Below are 15,709 nucleotides of genomic sequence, written 5' to 3' on the forward strand. Positions count from 1 at the left end.
AAGGACTTATGATAAGCCAGGCAGGGTGGCACATGTCTGTAATCCTAGTACTTGGGAGGCTGAGGTAGGAAGATGGCAGATTCAAGGCCAGCCTCAGCAACTTAATGAGACCCTGTTTTAAAATAAAATAAAACCAAACTGGAAGTATAATTAACTCAGAGGTAGAACACCCCTGTGTTTAATCTGCAGTACAAAAATCAAAACAAAAAACACAAACAAGAAAACAAAAAATGAGACCCTGTTTTAAAATAAAATAAAACCAAACTGGAAGTATAATTAACTCAGAGGTAGAACACCCCTGTGTTTAATCCGCAGTACAAAAATCAAAACAAAAAACACAAACAAGAAAACAACAACCAAAACAACAACAACAACAACAACAACATAATCTTTTGACACTACTGGCCATGTGGCCCTCAGGACCCAGGCCTCTGGCACAGAAGAGATGCTGTACCTTTCTGCAGTGAGTCTCTTGCTGGTCTGTTATACACCACGGAAACTTCTCAGTAAAGAACTCACCAGGAAGCTGACTTCATAACCACCCACTGGATCATGAAGTAGACATAGGAAAGAACCTGTTCTCTTCACTCCTCAAACAAACCCACAGAGCGCCGAGCGCTGAGGCCGCAGGCGCAATCCCCAGCCTCGGGGCACACGGCCCCGAAGGAGCAGAGATTGGAACTGTTGAAGAGGACGATGCTTTGGGGTCTCCACATGGGCAGGGGCATCAGGGACACTCCGGGAAGTTGAAGCCAGAACTGGCAGGAGAAGGTGAGGATGGACCAGGGAAGAGTGCATCATGGGAGACAGGCCACCCCTCTGGACGGATGTGGCCTCCTGGGCAAGCACTGCACTGCTGAGCTAAACCCTCAGCCCCATCTTCAGAACTAAAGTGGAGCACAGGCTCCCTGCCAGGTGTGCACAGAAGCCAAAGCTCTGGCAGCCATGGGGGGGGGGGGGGCAGTTTGCAAAGAGAATGTTGGATCAACAGGCAAGAAGGCCAGGCGCTAGGGGAAACTTATGCAAACAGGTGGTAGAAATGAGATGGGAAAGAAGAAATAAAGGAGAGGTAGGAAAGAGGCAGATCTCAGTTTACCCTGAAAGACTGTGCTAAGGCTCCTCATACCCTCTCTCTCTCTCTGGCCAGGCTTTCTATCAGACCTGTCACCCCACGCCCGTCAGCACCACTGTTTGAGGTACTGGTGGGTGTGATACCTGCCGGGGGCAGAGCCCGTAAGGGTTCCCAGGGGTGATCCGTGGGGGAGCTGACACTTTAGAATCCTCATTTTGGCCACAGAGTTGAGAGTCCGGAGAAGGAAGTGGGACAGTGGGGATCAGAGGGCCACTCACTGCTCAGCTGTGACATCCTCGGAGGGGCGTGTCCCCACCCAGGCCTGCCTGAAGCCGAGGCCACTGACCAGCAAAGCGGGTGAGCTTGTCTGGGGTCCCTGTGCATCACGCAGTCTCAGGGCTCTAGGCGACAAGTGCTTATTCTCATTCACTTTTCTAAGTTTAAAAGAAATATGTGGTCGCCGGGCGTGGCGGCGCACGCTTGTAATCTCTGCGCTTGGGAAGTGAAGACAGGAGGATTGCTCAGGTTCGAAGCCTGCTGCGCTGGCTTAAGAGACCCTGTTTCCACAAAAAAAAAAAAATTATATTTATATATATCAGTCTGGGAGTGTAGCCCAGAGGTAGAAGAGTTTCCAGGAACCCCAGTACCACCAAAAAAAATAAAAAAAATAAAAAAACCAAAAAGTAATATGTGGTCATTATAAGGAATGGAATATATATTTGATTTTTTTAGTTACTGGCTTTTGTTGTTAGGAAATGAGATTATACCATAACACTAGTCTGTAATTTGTTTCTTTACATTAAATTATTATCTTTTGAAGTCAATAATAAAGATATACTTTTGTCTTTTAAGAGTTGTATAGCCAGGTGTGGTGGTACACGCTTGTAATCCCCCCGCTTGGGAGGCAGAGACAGGAGGATCGTGCAGGTTCAAAGTCAGCTGCGCTGGCTTAAGAGACCCTGTTTCCAAATAAAATATAAAATAGGTCTGGGAGTGTTGCCCGGAGGTAGAAGGGCTTCCAGGAACCCCAGTACCACCAAAAAAAAAAAAAAAAAAAAAAAGAGTTTTATATATTCCATAGTATGAATATAACAAACTTCACTCAGCCTTTCTCCTATTTATGGGCATCACACAATAACCCAATAAGCGTCTTTGTTCGTACATCTGTTGGATAGAGTCCCAGATGTGAAAGTTTTTATGCATTGTGCCCTATAATAGATACTGCCAAATTATTTTCCAAAGAGTTAGTGACAATTCATGTTTCAGCAGGAATACTCACTTCCCAGCCTCTTCCCCCAAACCAGAGACTTTTTAACATCTGTCGGATCTCAGCCTTTCCATCAGAACTTTACCACTCACCAGTTAAGCACCTTTTCATGTTTTCGGGTTACTGGAATTCTTCTTTATTGGTTTTTCTCTGTAGTTATCTTTCTCTTATAAATTTTCAAAAGCACTTTCTTTACTAGGAGTTTAAAGTCTGTTCATCATATGCATTTAAATATTTCCCCTTATCTATTTCCTGCCACTTTGCAATACCTTTTATCTTAAAAAAATGTCTTATGAAACTAGATGTGTTGATCTTGCCAGTGATAGCCTCTGGGCTGCTAGTGTGGACTAAAAAGTCCTCTTCCACACAAGCTTTCGTAAATAATTTGTTAAATTCACGCATTTGGTTGTAAATGGTTTGCCTGTGCCTGAATTAGTGTAAAGTGAAATTGACCCAATTATGTTATATGGATGTATAAATATGTAACAACAAATCCCACCATTAGGTAGAATCACAATGAATCAATGAAGCAAAGAAATAGCTATTACCATAGGAGAAAGTATAAAGCAAATTGTTCCATTAAAACTACCATGTAGGACTCTTTCAAACCCTTCAAAGAAAGATGAAGCAGAATTTTTTTTTTTTAAAAAGCATCATGTTCTCAATATATTAAGGAGGACTGGCAAAGCCAATAGAAATATTTTAGAGTCTTAGTATTTACCCCTCTCAAACTCATGAGACATGAGCTCCAAAGGAGAGTCGCTACCTAAACTCTACTCCTTGTAAATTAATTTACACTGAAATATTTAAAGCAGCAACTGCCTGACGTCCTTTAGATGTTGGAATCGACACCAGTGAGTCTCATAAAAACAAGGAACCTGGCAGGTGAGCCGAACTGCACTGCGGTCACCACCCTGACAGCATCAGGGCGCTCTGGGGACGCTGCTGAAGAGGTGCTCGGCACACGACTTGGCTTACTAGAGCTGGCTGCAGGAATTGGCCATTGCTATTAAATAAACTTGAGGCACGACTTACAGGGTCACCTTGCATTTTTAATGCGGCCACCTTAAGGCCCTCACCCTCTGTAGACCACCAGTCCCCTAAAGACCTGGACCCTCGTTTCCTTTGCTGCCCTGCCCAGGGTCCCCTCTGTCCCGCTGGGCGCGGCTGAGCACGTACCCAAACATGGCGACCAGCAGGTTGACCAGCAGGATGTTGGTGGACAGCATGTAGATGCACACCAGGGGGATGGTGATCCACTCGGGGAAGCGGGGCAGGCTGTGCTCGTCCAGCTCCACGCACAGGGGCTTGGACTCATTCCCGGTGAAGGTGCAGTGGGAGAAGTCATACGTGGTACCTGCGAGTGGAGAACCAAGAGAATCCTTGAGTTTCCCTGGAGGGGTCACGAGACGTGGCCATGGAAGGCCTCCTGTACTGTTTAAGGCACTATCCTTAGCATCAGCAGGGTCTCCATTCAGCATGTGCAGCAGCTAGCATGACCCAGGACTTCACTGAGATCAAGGTGGAAGAGTAGATGTGCTCTGTGCCCCCGGGAGCTTACAGCCTCCTGGGTCTGCAGGTGACAAAGCACACAGACTTGAAGCTTCACCTGTGAGATAATGCACCAGGTACTCTGAGGGGAGGGATGGAGGTGGTTCATCCAGGAAGACCCAAGAAGGAATGGTCTCTAAACCAAAAGCTGAAGGCTCAGCAGCAGCCAGGCATGGTAGTACACACCTGTAATCCCATTACTTGGGAGGCTGAGACAGGAGGATTGCAGGTTTATCAGCCTCAGCAACATAGTGAGACCCTGTTTCAAAATAAAAAGTTAAGTGGGCTGGGGGTATAGCTTGGAGGTAGTATGCCCCTGAGTTCAATCCCCAGGACCCAAAAGTAAATAAATGCCTAAGGATGAGCGGAAGCAACCATGTGAAGAAATGGAAAGGAGCAGGTGTCCGGCACATCTGGAAGCCCCCACAAGAGAGAAGGTACACAGTGACCAAGCCTGTTGATTTTTACTTTTTGTACTAAAAACAGTGGGAGGCCATAGACTGTCTAAGGCAAAGAAATGACACATGAGGTTCTCTTTACCAAAGGATCTCCCTGGCTGTGGCATAGGCCTGAAGGAGCCAGAGAGGGACGCGGGGAGGTTGGGATTAAGACGCAGGCAGACAGGCGATGGGGTGGCTCATGGGCAGAGGAGAGAAACAGCTGGATTTCAAAGACATTTTTGAGAAAAGGTAAAAAGCTAGCCGATGCCCTGGATCTAGGGATGAAATCAAGGCTCTGAGGTGCATAACCATGGGAAGAGGTCCCAGCTCGTAGGACTTGACAGAAGTATAGTTCCCAAAGGGTGATGGATACCTGTCATTTGGACATGCTGAGCTGTGTTTGAGCAGCCTCTTGGAAGGCAGGAGATATGAAGGTCTGTCTCCAGAGCGTGGGTGGGAGGTGGTCAGGGAGGGGCCCTGCAGGGAGACTGTGCGCTGCCAGGTTGACCCATAATAGATCAGAGAGACAGAAAGATGGCAGCACTTCCCCAGGGCACAGAGCACCTCAGGGGCTGGTGGAGATTGCAATCAGCCTAGCGCTGGATCTTAGAACCCTTTGCGGGACTAACCCTACCCACACGCGGGCTGTTCTGAACACAGAATGCAAACACTTATGGAAAATGTCAAGTACAGCACGCCGATTCGGGATTTTAACCACCAGGCACATCATGGGAAAGGAGCTGCTTCAAAGGTATGGGAAGAGGCTTCCACAGAGAGGCCAGAAAGACCAAAGCAACTGAGGCAGGCAACTCAAGGAAACCATCTGGGTCATTGTCACCATCGGATGGGAAAATGAGAAGCCGAGGCTGTGGCCAGCATCATGACCACGCTTCCCACAGTTTGTTCAAAATGTGAACTCATCCACCTATACCCCATCCTTTCTGTGTGAGCCGGGTGTGGGCAGGTTAGAGCCACCAGCCTGCTCCAAACACGGGCCGGCAAAGAGGGAGTGCTGAAGTTTAAAAGCCAGGCTTCTGGCCGGGCGTGGTGGCACACACTTGTAATCCCCTTGCTTGGGAGGCGGAGACAGGAGGGTCGCGCAGGTTCGAAGCCAGCCACGCTGGCATAAGAGACCCTGTTTCAAAAATATAAAATAGGTCTGGGAGTGTAGCCCGGAGGTAGAAGGGCTTCCAGGAACCCCAGTAACACCAAAAAAAAAAAAAAAAAGTCAGGCTTCAAGATGAATATTTTCTTTCTTTCTTTCTTTCTTTCTCTCATTTTTCCTTTCCTTTTTCTTTTTCTTTTCTTTCGTTCTCTCTCTCTCTCTCTCTCTCTCTCTCTCTCTCTCTCTCTCTCTTTTTTTTTTTGCAGTACTGGGGATTGAACCTAGGGCATTCTCCCACCTCCAGCCCTGTCCTACTTTTTTTATTTTGTCAACAGGGTTTCACTAAATTGCTGAGGCTGGCCTCCAACCCGCAATCCCTATCCTCATGTCTCAGCCTCTCAAGTACTGGGATTATAGGTGTGTCCCACCTAAGACAAGGTCTTGAGGGAGTCAAACCCTCAAATCCTCTCGGGGAGAACCACCTCCTCCCAGCCCTGCGTCCACCTGAGCCACGTCAGCCTTACCATCCACGTCGCTGGGCACCTGGCCGAACATGGCCAGGTAGGGCTCATAGATGACCGAGCGGAAGATCCACCGCCAGCGCTGCTCGTTTTGCCTCAGGATGCCCTGCCTGGCCACGCCGAAAGCCACCATCCACACGGCAAAGAGGAACAGGAAGAAGAAGACATCGATCAGCTGCCGGGGGACAGAGAGCAGAGTCAGGACCGTGTCGGCGGTGCCTGGTCCACAGCTCGGCCACGAGTGGTAGGCTGTGAGGGACTCCAGGGCCTCCCAGGTCCAGGTCAGACAGGATTTTAAAGAATGGCCGTGACCATGTTTGTAATCCCGGCATTCGGGAGGCTGAGACAAGGGGATTGCGGTTCACAGACAGCCTCAGCTACTTAGGGAGGCCCTTCGCAACTCACTGAGACCCTGTTTCAAAAAAAGAATAAAAAATAGGGCTGAAAGTGTAGCTTGGAGGTAGAATGCCCCTAGGTTCCATCGCCAGTGCTGAAAAAAATTAAATAAAAAATGGCCACCATCACCAGAATAAATCCTGACGGATGGAATTTCGCTCATTTGTCTCCAAACCAGTTCAGCACCCCCAGCTGAGGGAGAACCCAGCTCAGGAACAAAGGAGAAGCCACCTGGGGAGGCACCTCCTGTACTTGCATTTTTTTAAACCCATAAATTATTTCTGTACGGGTTTTCTTCTTTTTTTTTCTTTCTTTTTTATTTTCTTAGGGAAACAAGAGCAGTCCTTACTAGACAAAAATGGAAAGTTTTTTAAAAACTTTTTTTGCACACAAAGCCTGACTTCATGGTGACTACTTGCCGCAGATATGCTTTGAGTTTAACCCACAGGCTCAGCCTCAGCACTGGAAAGACCCCTCCAGATGAGCTCACGGGACACCCGCTGAGCCCCAGCCCCTCCCACCTGTCCCGGAATTTAACCTGGGGGTGGGGCAGTAACTGGGGGAAAGTAAGTCTCACTGACAGCAACAGGCAACCGCAATTCCAGGGACCGAATCCTGCCGCCCATCGGTGGAACCCTCGGTGGAGCGGAGCAGGAGAAGCCACGGCGGCAAGAACGCTGCTCTCTTACCATCCTCTGCAACATGATGATCTTGGGTCCCAAATTCCTGCTCACGGTGAAAATGTGGATCAGCCTGAGCGTGAATATGATATAATCCAGGCAGAAAATCACTCGGCCAGAGTACAGAGAGCTTTTATTGGAGGAGTGGAGCCTGCAGGGAGAAGAACACGACTTGGGAGATATCGGCAAAATATTTCAAAGTGTAGGTCTTTTTGTGTGTGTGTTGTGTGGCAGTGGAGATTGAACCCAGGGACATGCTACCTCCAAGCTACACCCCCAGCCGTTGTTTTAGTTTTTGTTTTGAAACAGGACCTCTCACCAGGTTGCTGGGAGTATCCCCAAGTTGCTGAGGTTGTCCTCCAACCTGTGATCCTCCTGTCTCAGCCTCCCAAGTCCTGGAATTACAGGTGCGAACCACCACACCCAGCAGCAAGTTTGGATCTTTTGAAAATTATTTTACTAGCACACTGCAATTATACATCTACCGCACTGCCTCCCCCGGGCCACACAAGTTGTGGATTGGCAGTGATACTTTCTCACGTTGCCACAGTATCGTGTGAACGCTTTCCTTCTTCAGTTCCTCTTTTTCCTTCCCAAATCCCTTCCCACTACTCTACAGGTCTCTCTCTGCTTTGTCTACAGTTCCTTACGTTTTCTATTTCCTCTCTGGCTTCCACAGACGAGGGAAAACATATGACCCTTGACTTTGTGAGACTGGCTGATCTCAGCGTAATATCCTCTAGTTCCATCCATTTCCCTAAAATATGACGTGATTTTGGGGATCTGAGCGAGGGGCGCGGGCCAGGAACACCCCGACCAGCCCAGTCTTGTGCCTTTTTTTCTTGGTGAAAGGCCCAACCCTGAGCTCTCGGAGTTCCCGCCTCCTCAGAACTCAGGACATTCTCCCCAACTCCCCGGCTCACGGGACTTCCACAGAGATGCAGACCAGCCCCTTGAGACTTGACCGTGCCGGCCATGTGACTGCTAACCACCCCTAATGCGTGATTCGAAGCCGCATGTGCTTTCCAACTGGAATGACCTAGGGGTCATGATCAACCCACTGGGGCCCAAATGCTGGGATCTTCACCCCGAGTGTAGAGGAGAGTTGTCTGAGGAAGGAGTTGAGTCTCACCCCCTTCAAATTGGGGGTGCGCACTGGCTCTTTGTGGCTGTAAATATGAACAGGTGAGGCTACTCGGATGTAGCTGTTTGCCTTATCTTGAAGCTGTCTGGGGAAGGTGTCTGCAAGGATGGAGCCCGGGTACTGGGAGTCGTGGCTTGAGTACACCCAGGCCTGTCCTGGGCTTGGCCCTCAGTGGTAAGTTTGGATTTGCTTGTATGATCACACAGCTGGCTGTGGGATGGGGCAACCTGCTGGTAACGGGAAGGGCAGGCTCTGTGGCCAGCTCCCAAGTCAAGATCAAATAAATGCATCTTGGAAGATGATGTGGCCCCTTGAACCAACCTGTAAGACGCTTAGCACCCTCACCCTCCTCTGCCTGCCTCGATTCTCTCCCCAGAGCCTATGAGGACAAAGAGAAAAACTACAGAGAACGCTTGAGAAGCACAGATCACCGCAAGATAGGAGACAATACTTCACACCAACCAAGCTGTGCCTCAAAAAAGCAGAGACAACAGCCTTTTCTGAAAATCTCTACTAGGTAGGCAAAGCAGTTGACCTCCCGTGGCCTTGAAATGTCCAAAGAGCCTTCCCCACTATGTGTCCAAAACGCATGAAAGGGGGGAAGGGCCGTGAGGACTACTTACCGGAACACAATCCCAGCAATGAAGTAAAAGAGCCCCAGTGTGTCCATGACGTTCCACAGGTCGGTAAAGTAATTCACCCCGTTCATGTACCACTGCAGCACAGAGAGAGGGACAGACGGGGCGTCAGCAGCCTGGAAACATCATCTGCTTCCAGCTTTCCTAATTTCTACTCATTTTTTCCAGGTTTGTTTTGAGCCAATAATGTGCCAAGTACACGCTAACACAGCCTCACGCTGTTCTGGGGGACCGGAGAGTGGGTCGGATGTTAGCTGTCCTGCTGTCATGTGTTGCTGGCAAAGGCAAGAAAAAGGATTCATTCATCCTTTCAAGAGGAGCCCGCAGAGGCGCAGTACAACCTAGATGCGCTAATGCAAAACATCTGGGCTACCGTGGACAGTGGTGTAGACTGCACAGTGTACAATTACAGAAGTGGGTTCGCCAGACCTTTGGCATCATAGATTTGTGAACTTATTGTAAATTTTTTCTGGCACATGGTAGGAAAGCATCCCGATTAATGAGAGGATTATCTACTGGAAGAAGGGCCTCCCCAGCAATCCATAAACTGGATTGGGGAAATTCCAGAGTGATCGTAGAACTCTTCTATTTATCCATCCATTCAAAATATATTTACTGAGAGCTGGGCATGATGGCACATACTTGTAATCCCAATACTTGGAAAGCTGAGACAGGATGATCGCAGGTTTGCAGCCAGCTTCAGCAACTTAGTGAGGCCCTCCGCAACTTGGTGAGACCCTGTTTCCAGATTAAAAAAAATAAAAAAGGCTGCAAGTACACCTTGGATAATGCTCCCAAGTTCAATCCCCAGTACCACAAAAATAAATAAATAATATGTGTCATTACTGAGAGCCCACAAGATTCCAAACACTGGAGCCAGGCAGCTGGGACACAAAGGTACTGATTAGATTCAATGTTGATTCTCCAGAATTCACAGTTCCATGGAAAGACAGACATTAAATATGCTTAGAAAGAAATGCAAAGAGGCTTGGAGCAAAGCTAAGATGGAATCCCCGATCAAGCTAAAATACAGAAGCACCAGATTGACCTGTGCCAGCAAGAAACCAACAGCAAAGAAACGCCACCAAACGAACGTGACACATCCTAATCTCCCTGCAGGAACGTGCCTGCCTGAGTCTGTTATTCAGAATCACGTTTCCAACTTTGCCACTGACGCCAAGGCCTGGAGAGGCCAAGGCGCTTGCGGTTCCAAATCTCCATCAGCCACTTCTTCAGACTGGCAGAGGTCCCTGGAGCTCCTATGTGGAGCCACCAGTGCACATGGCCGACTTTCCCAGCATCCCCTAAGGATGGTAAGCAGACAAACAGGGAGTGAAGTCAACTGCCCATGAAGCCAGTGGACACCCGCAGATCGGGGACCGGGTGGGCCATGTGACTAGGGCTCAGAGCTCAGTCAGGAACCCTGGGGAGCGACAGGGGCAGGTGCATGCGCCCTGCCGGGCAGCGCTGATTCCCACCCACAGCTGTGTGTTCTCCCTGTGCCTGGTAAGAAGAGGTGGCTCCACTGGCCGTCCCGGCTGCCTGCTTCTCTTCCCAGTTGGAGGCCGTTAGAAACCCAAGAATCTGCACAACCCAAGCCCAACCTCTCCTGGGACACATCCTGAATCCTGGTCTGAGATAGGTCAGTTCTAGGGCTCCACACACCAGTATAGGGGAAATTTTTTTCTTAAAAAACAAAACAAAACAAAACAGAGGCCTCTTTTCTGAGCAGACTGGCAGATAAGCTGTATGTAAAACACCAGGCCTGTCCTTCAGGGTCTCTCTAAAGATCCAGGGATGCAGTGTGCCTCGGAGTGGAAGGGTGCCTCTGTGAAGGACCAGCACAACTTACCCTATCTTAAATAGACCCCTGCAATGTCTGTTTAGCAGAGCCATGGTGATTTATCAATTCTAATTATACTATTGACTGTCTTAGTTAAAAATCCAAAATTAGCATATTCGCTTCAGCTTCCAGGCAAAGAGACACTGAAGAGCACTGTTTTTTGAGTCCTAGATACAACCTAAGACCAGAAGCTTCCTGTTTTGATTTGTTTCAGAGAAAACGAGATTAAGTCAGCAGCAGGCCTGCCTAACCTATTCTTGGAGGAAACCAATCCATCCAGTCCAAACACAGAGCCTGCGAACAGAAAGGGAAACAGTGACCCCAAGTGTCAGAGTTTTTAACGACAGGCCTCTTCACAGCTCTGCCTGCAGGCTGGCTCAGGGACCACAGAATCAGAGCTGCCCAACACCCCAACAGTAGCACCGGGCTTGAACCCATGCTGCTGGCAATAACACAAGGCACTTTTTTTTTTTTGCAGTAGGGGCTAGAATCCAGGCGCATTATACCTCTGAGTTATACCCCCAGAATTAAAAAAAAGAATTTTTTAATTCTTTCTTTTTATATTTATTTATTTATTTATTTATTTATTTATTTATTTATTTACTTACTTACTTATTTTGCAGTACTGGGGATAGAACCCAGGGCATTCTACCTCCAAGCTACACCCCCAGCCCTATTTTTTATTCTTCATTTTGGAACAGGGTCTCACTGAGTTGCAGAGGTCCTCACTAAGTAGCTGAGGCTGGCTTCAAACCTGCGATCCTCCTGTCTCAGCTTCCCAAGTACTGGGATTACAAGCATGCGCCACCACACACAGTTACACAGGGCACTTTTTTAGGCAGGATTTCTGAATTATTCAAAGTGTTAGTTCAGAGAAACACTGGATTCAACATGGCAACTGTGGGATACAGCGCATCTCAGTAGCCATAACAAATAAAATTCAACTACCAAGAAGACATCATCTTGACAAAAAAGAAAAGGAAGATACTAATAAACAGCTTAACAAAAGCACAAAAAAAAAGAGAACCACGCTGGAAGAAAATCCCATACTCTGAATGTGAGATCCACTTCAAAGAGCCTGAGTGCATGACTGACCTGGTGTGGCAGCCGGCGACATCACGGGCCTCTAGCTCGAACCACGATTGCCAGCTCTGGCTCCAGCTCCATACCCCCAAGAAATCCAGACAAGTAATCCAAGAACTTGAGTGCAGAGAGTGGGGGCAGTGTTCCAGCATCTTAAGCAACCAGCACCGTGCTTTGGGGATGCAGAAAAAGATCCAAAAGCCCGTGCATTCTCCAGAGGCGACACCTGCAGTGGCGCACTGTGCTCTCCAGAGACCCAACCCACAGGACAGCAAGGTAAGTGTTGCTGTACTAAGCCAACCATCCAGAGGAGCCACAGGGACCCCAGCAGGCAAAGATCTGGCAGCTCATCCCGAAAGTAGTCTAGTTAGAACCTCCAGAGACACAGGAAAAGCCCATAGTGCTCAGGGCACGGTGCCTGCACAGGGTCACAGGTGGTCACTCCAAGACTACACTGGATGCCCTCTGCCAGTGCAAGTAGGGAGGTGCAGGCCCAGGGCCAAAAGGCACAGAGCCCAGGGTCGGAAGGCGCAGAGCTAAGAGCCTGAAAGCACAGAGCTGAGGGGCTGAAAGCGCAAAGCACAGGGGCTGAGATTGCAGAGCCCAAGGTGGAGAGCACAGAGCCAGGGCTGGAGGGTGCGGAGCCCAGGGTCAAAGAGAATAGAGCCTAGGGCCATAGAGAGCAGAGCCCAGGGCTGGAAAGTGCAGAGCCCAGGGTGGGAAAACACAGAACCCTGAGCTTAAATGGACTCATTAACAGTGACACCAACACCCTGACACCTGAGCACAAAGCTGTCAAAGGCTAGAAAGGGGCATAAACATTCATAAAGTGGGTCCAAAAGCTGACAATAGGTTACAGAGCAAATGAGAGACATTGGAATATACTCCAGAATCTACCAGTGAACAGACACAGATATTATATGGGATGTGCCCTATATATGTAAATTATCAGGACTGCTGTTTTTTTTCTTTCACACTGTCTGTTTTTTCTTCTTTTTCTTTTGGTGTTTTTTTTATAATTGTTAGTTTTTGTAACTTGTCTTACTTTATGCAAGTTTGTTCCCTCCCTCTTTGCTTTTACAAGCTTCCTCCCTCTAGTCTATCTACTCTCTTCTCTCAAAACATTTTTTTCTTCCTGTATCTCCCTGTTTTATATTCAAGCTATTTCATATCTCCATGCCTGAATACTCTGTACTAATTATAAGAATCCTACTATCTAACCTTCTCTCATTCTCAACCGGATACTACCTTATTATACTTAATTTCTTACTTAACTTAATCATATCCTCTATTTTACCCAACTCTTATACTCATCACCCCAGCTCCTCCCCCCTTACCAACCCTCACCATTAAAAAAAAGCACTGCTTACCCATGTACAAACCTGCTGACAACTCTAAATCCCTACTGCTAAGATTGGATCAGACAGATTATCCACAGAGTCACACACAAAAAGAAGATGCCAAGACATCAGAAAAATAAACCCGGGAGCCCTGAAAATATGAGAACTAGGAACAATGAGGAAATAAGGGAAATCACAAATACTGACCTACAAGAAATGCAAGAAGGAGAATTCCAAATCCTGATCTTCAATATGAGGAAAGGCCTCACAGAAAGTGTACAGAAAATGAAAGAGGAAATTGAGACATTAAGAAAGAAGCAGAAAAAGGCCTGGAATGAAATAAAAGAGTCAAGAAATGAAATGAAGACAGCAATAGGAAGAAATTCTGGAAGATTAGATGGAAAACAGAATATCGCTGTTAGAAGACAGTTCACTTAGAACTGAAAGTACAGTCAATAGCATACAGAAGACATTTCAACAACAAAACCTAAACATCCAACAACTATGGGACAACATGAAATGTCCTAATTTATGGATAAAAGGCTTTGAAGAAGGGATAGAGGCACAGAACAAGGGTATTCATAATCTCTTCAGAGAGATAATTTCAGAGAATTTCCCAAACATGGAAAGAGACTTGGACATACATGTATAGGAGACACACAGAACACCATTAAGACAAGATAAAAGGACCTCCCCACACCATGTAATAATCCAAATGGCCAACATAGAGGCTAAGGAAAGAATCTTAAAAGAAGTGAGAATAAAAAATAGGTGACATACAGGGAAAAAACAATAAAAATCACTCCAGTCTTTAAAACCCAAGCCATGAATGCCAGGAGAGACTGGGATGACGTAATACAGACCTTGGAAGAAAACAACTTCCATCCAAACTTTTATATCCAGCAAGGTTATTATTAAAATTTGATGGAGAAACAAAAGTGTTTCAAGATAAGCAGAATCTCAAAAAAATTATGACTATAAAGCCAACACTGAAAAAAATACTTAAAGAAATAAAGAATAAAAAAGAAACAAATTTCAGGACCAGAGAAGAGATGAATTTGATCAGCAGGGCAACTAAGCAAAGAAGAAATAATAATTTTATCAAACAGAAGATAGAACACAAAATGGCAGAAAATAAAAATCATATTTCAATAATAACTCTGAATGTCAAAGGACTTAATTCACCAATTTAAAGACAAAGACTAGCAATATGGATTAGAAAACATTATCCAAATATATGCAGCATGCAAGAAACTCACCTTACAGCCTAAGACATTCATAAGCTGAAAGTAAAAGGATGGAAAAAGATATATCATGCCAATGGAGAGCAAAAACAAGCAACGGTAGCAACGCGGTTATCCAACAAAATAGACTTTACGCTAAAACACATCAGAAGAGACAAATGAGGGCACTTCATTTTATTAAAAGGAACAATTCACCAAGAAGATATAATAATAGTAAATGTTTATGCCCCAAATGTGGGTGCACCCACATTTGTAAAACAAACCCTTCAGGACATCAGATCTCAAATTGACCCAAATACCATAATATCGGGAGACTTCAACACACCACTAATGCCACTAGATTGATCATCAAGGCAAAATATGAGTAAAGACTCTTCAGAACTAAAGAAAACTATAAACCAAATGGACTTAATAGACATATACAGAATATTGCAATCAGGAACAGCAGAATACACATTCTTCTCAGCAGCCCATGGAACCTTCTCCAAAATAGGTCACATCCTGGGCCACAAAGCAAGCACCAGCAAATTCAAAATATGTAATATAATTCTCTGTATCTTTTCAGACCACAATGGAAGGAAAGTAGAAATCAACAGCAGGAAGACCAAAAGAAACTATTTAAATACAGAGATATTGAATGATATACTATTGAATGATGAGTGGGTAAGATCAGAAATAAGGGGAGAAATAAAGAAATTCCTGGAAATAGGTGAAAATAGACATACAACATACTAAAATCTATTGGGCACTTTGAATGCAGTGTTAAAAGGAAAGTTCATAGCATCAAGTGCTCACATAAGAAGAACAGAGAGTTGCCAAGTAAACAATCTAATGACACATCTCAAGGACCTAGGAAAAACTGCAACAGTAAAATCCCAAAGCCAGCAGAAGGCAGGAAATTATTAAAATCAGAACAGAAGTAAATTAAATAAAGAATAAAAAAAACAATTCAAAGAATCAACAAAACACAAAGCTGGTTCTTTGAAAAGATTAATAATATTGACAAACCCCTGGCTAACCCCAAAAAAGAGAATCAACTCAAATCATTAAAATCAGAAATGAAAAAGGAGAGATCACCACAGACAGTAGGGAAATTCAAAGGATTATCAGAAACTATTTTGAAAACTTATACTCCAATAGAATGGAAAACATGGAAGAAATCGATAGGTTTCTAAGCACATATAACCTACCTAAACTGAACCAAGAGGACATAGCAAGCCTAAACCAACCAATAGCAAACAATAAAAAATAAATAGAAACAGCAATAAAAGGTTTGCCATCAAAGAAAAGCCCAGGCCCAGATGGGTTTTTAGCTGAATTCTACAAAACTTTCAGAGAAGAACTAATCCCAATACTTCACAACTTGTTCCAGGAAATCAAAAAAA

General features: G+C 45.9%; 1 protein-coding gene across 1 annotated transcript in view; it reads right to left on the reverse strand.

The window, feature by feature from the left end:
• Positions 1-15,709, reverse strand: part of TRPM8 (transient receptor potential cation channel subfamily M member 8) — a gene marked incomplete at both ends in the record, with an annotated part of 79,295 nt that overhangs the window by 20,717 nt on the left and 42,869 nt on the right. Inside the window, 4 exons of the mRNA XM_080690125.1 lie at positions 3,519-3,696; positions 5,960-6,131; positions 7,042-7,183; positions 8,800-8,891. Coding sequence (XP_080546251.1) covers positions 3,519-3,696; positions 5,960-6,131; positions 7,042-7,183; positions 8,800-8,891 — 584 coding nt within the window. The remainder of the gene's footprint in view (positions 1-3,518; positions 3,697-5,959; positions 6,132-7,041; positions 7,184-8,799; positions 8,892-15,709) is intronic.

The sequence above is a fragment of the Muscardinus avellanarius genome (genome assembly GCF_963383645.1).
Source record: "Muscardinus avellanarius genome assembly, chromosome: 2".
In the NCBI taxonomy this organism is placed as follows: Eukaryota; Metazoa; Chordata; class Mammalia; order Rodentia; family Gliridae; genus Muscardinus; species Muscardinus avellanarius.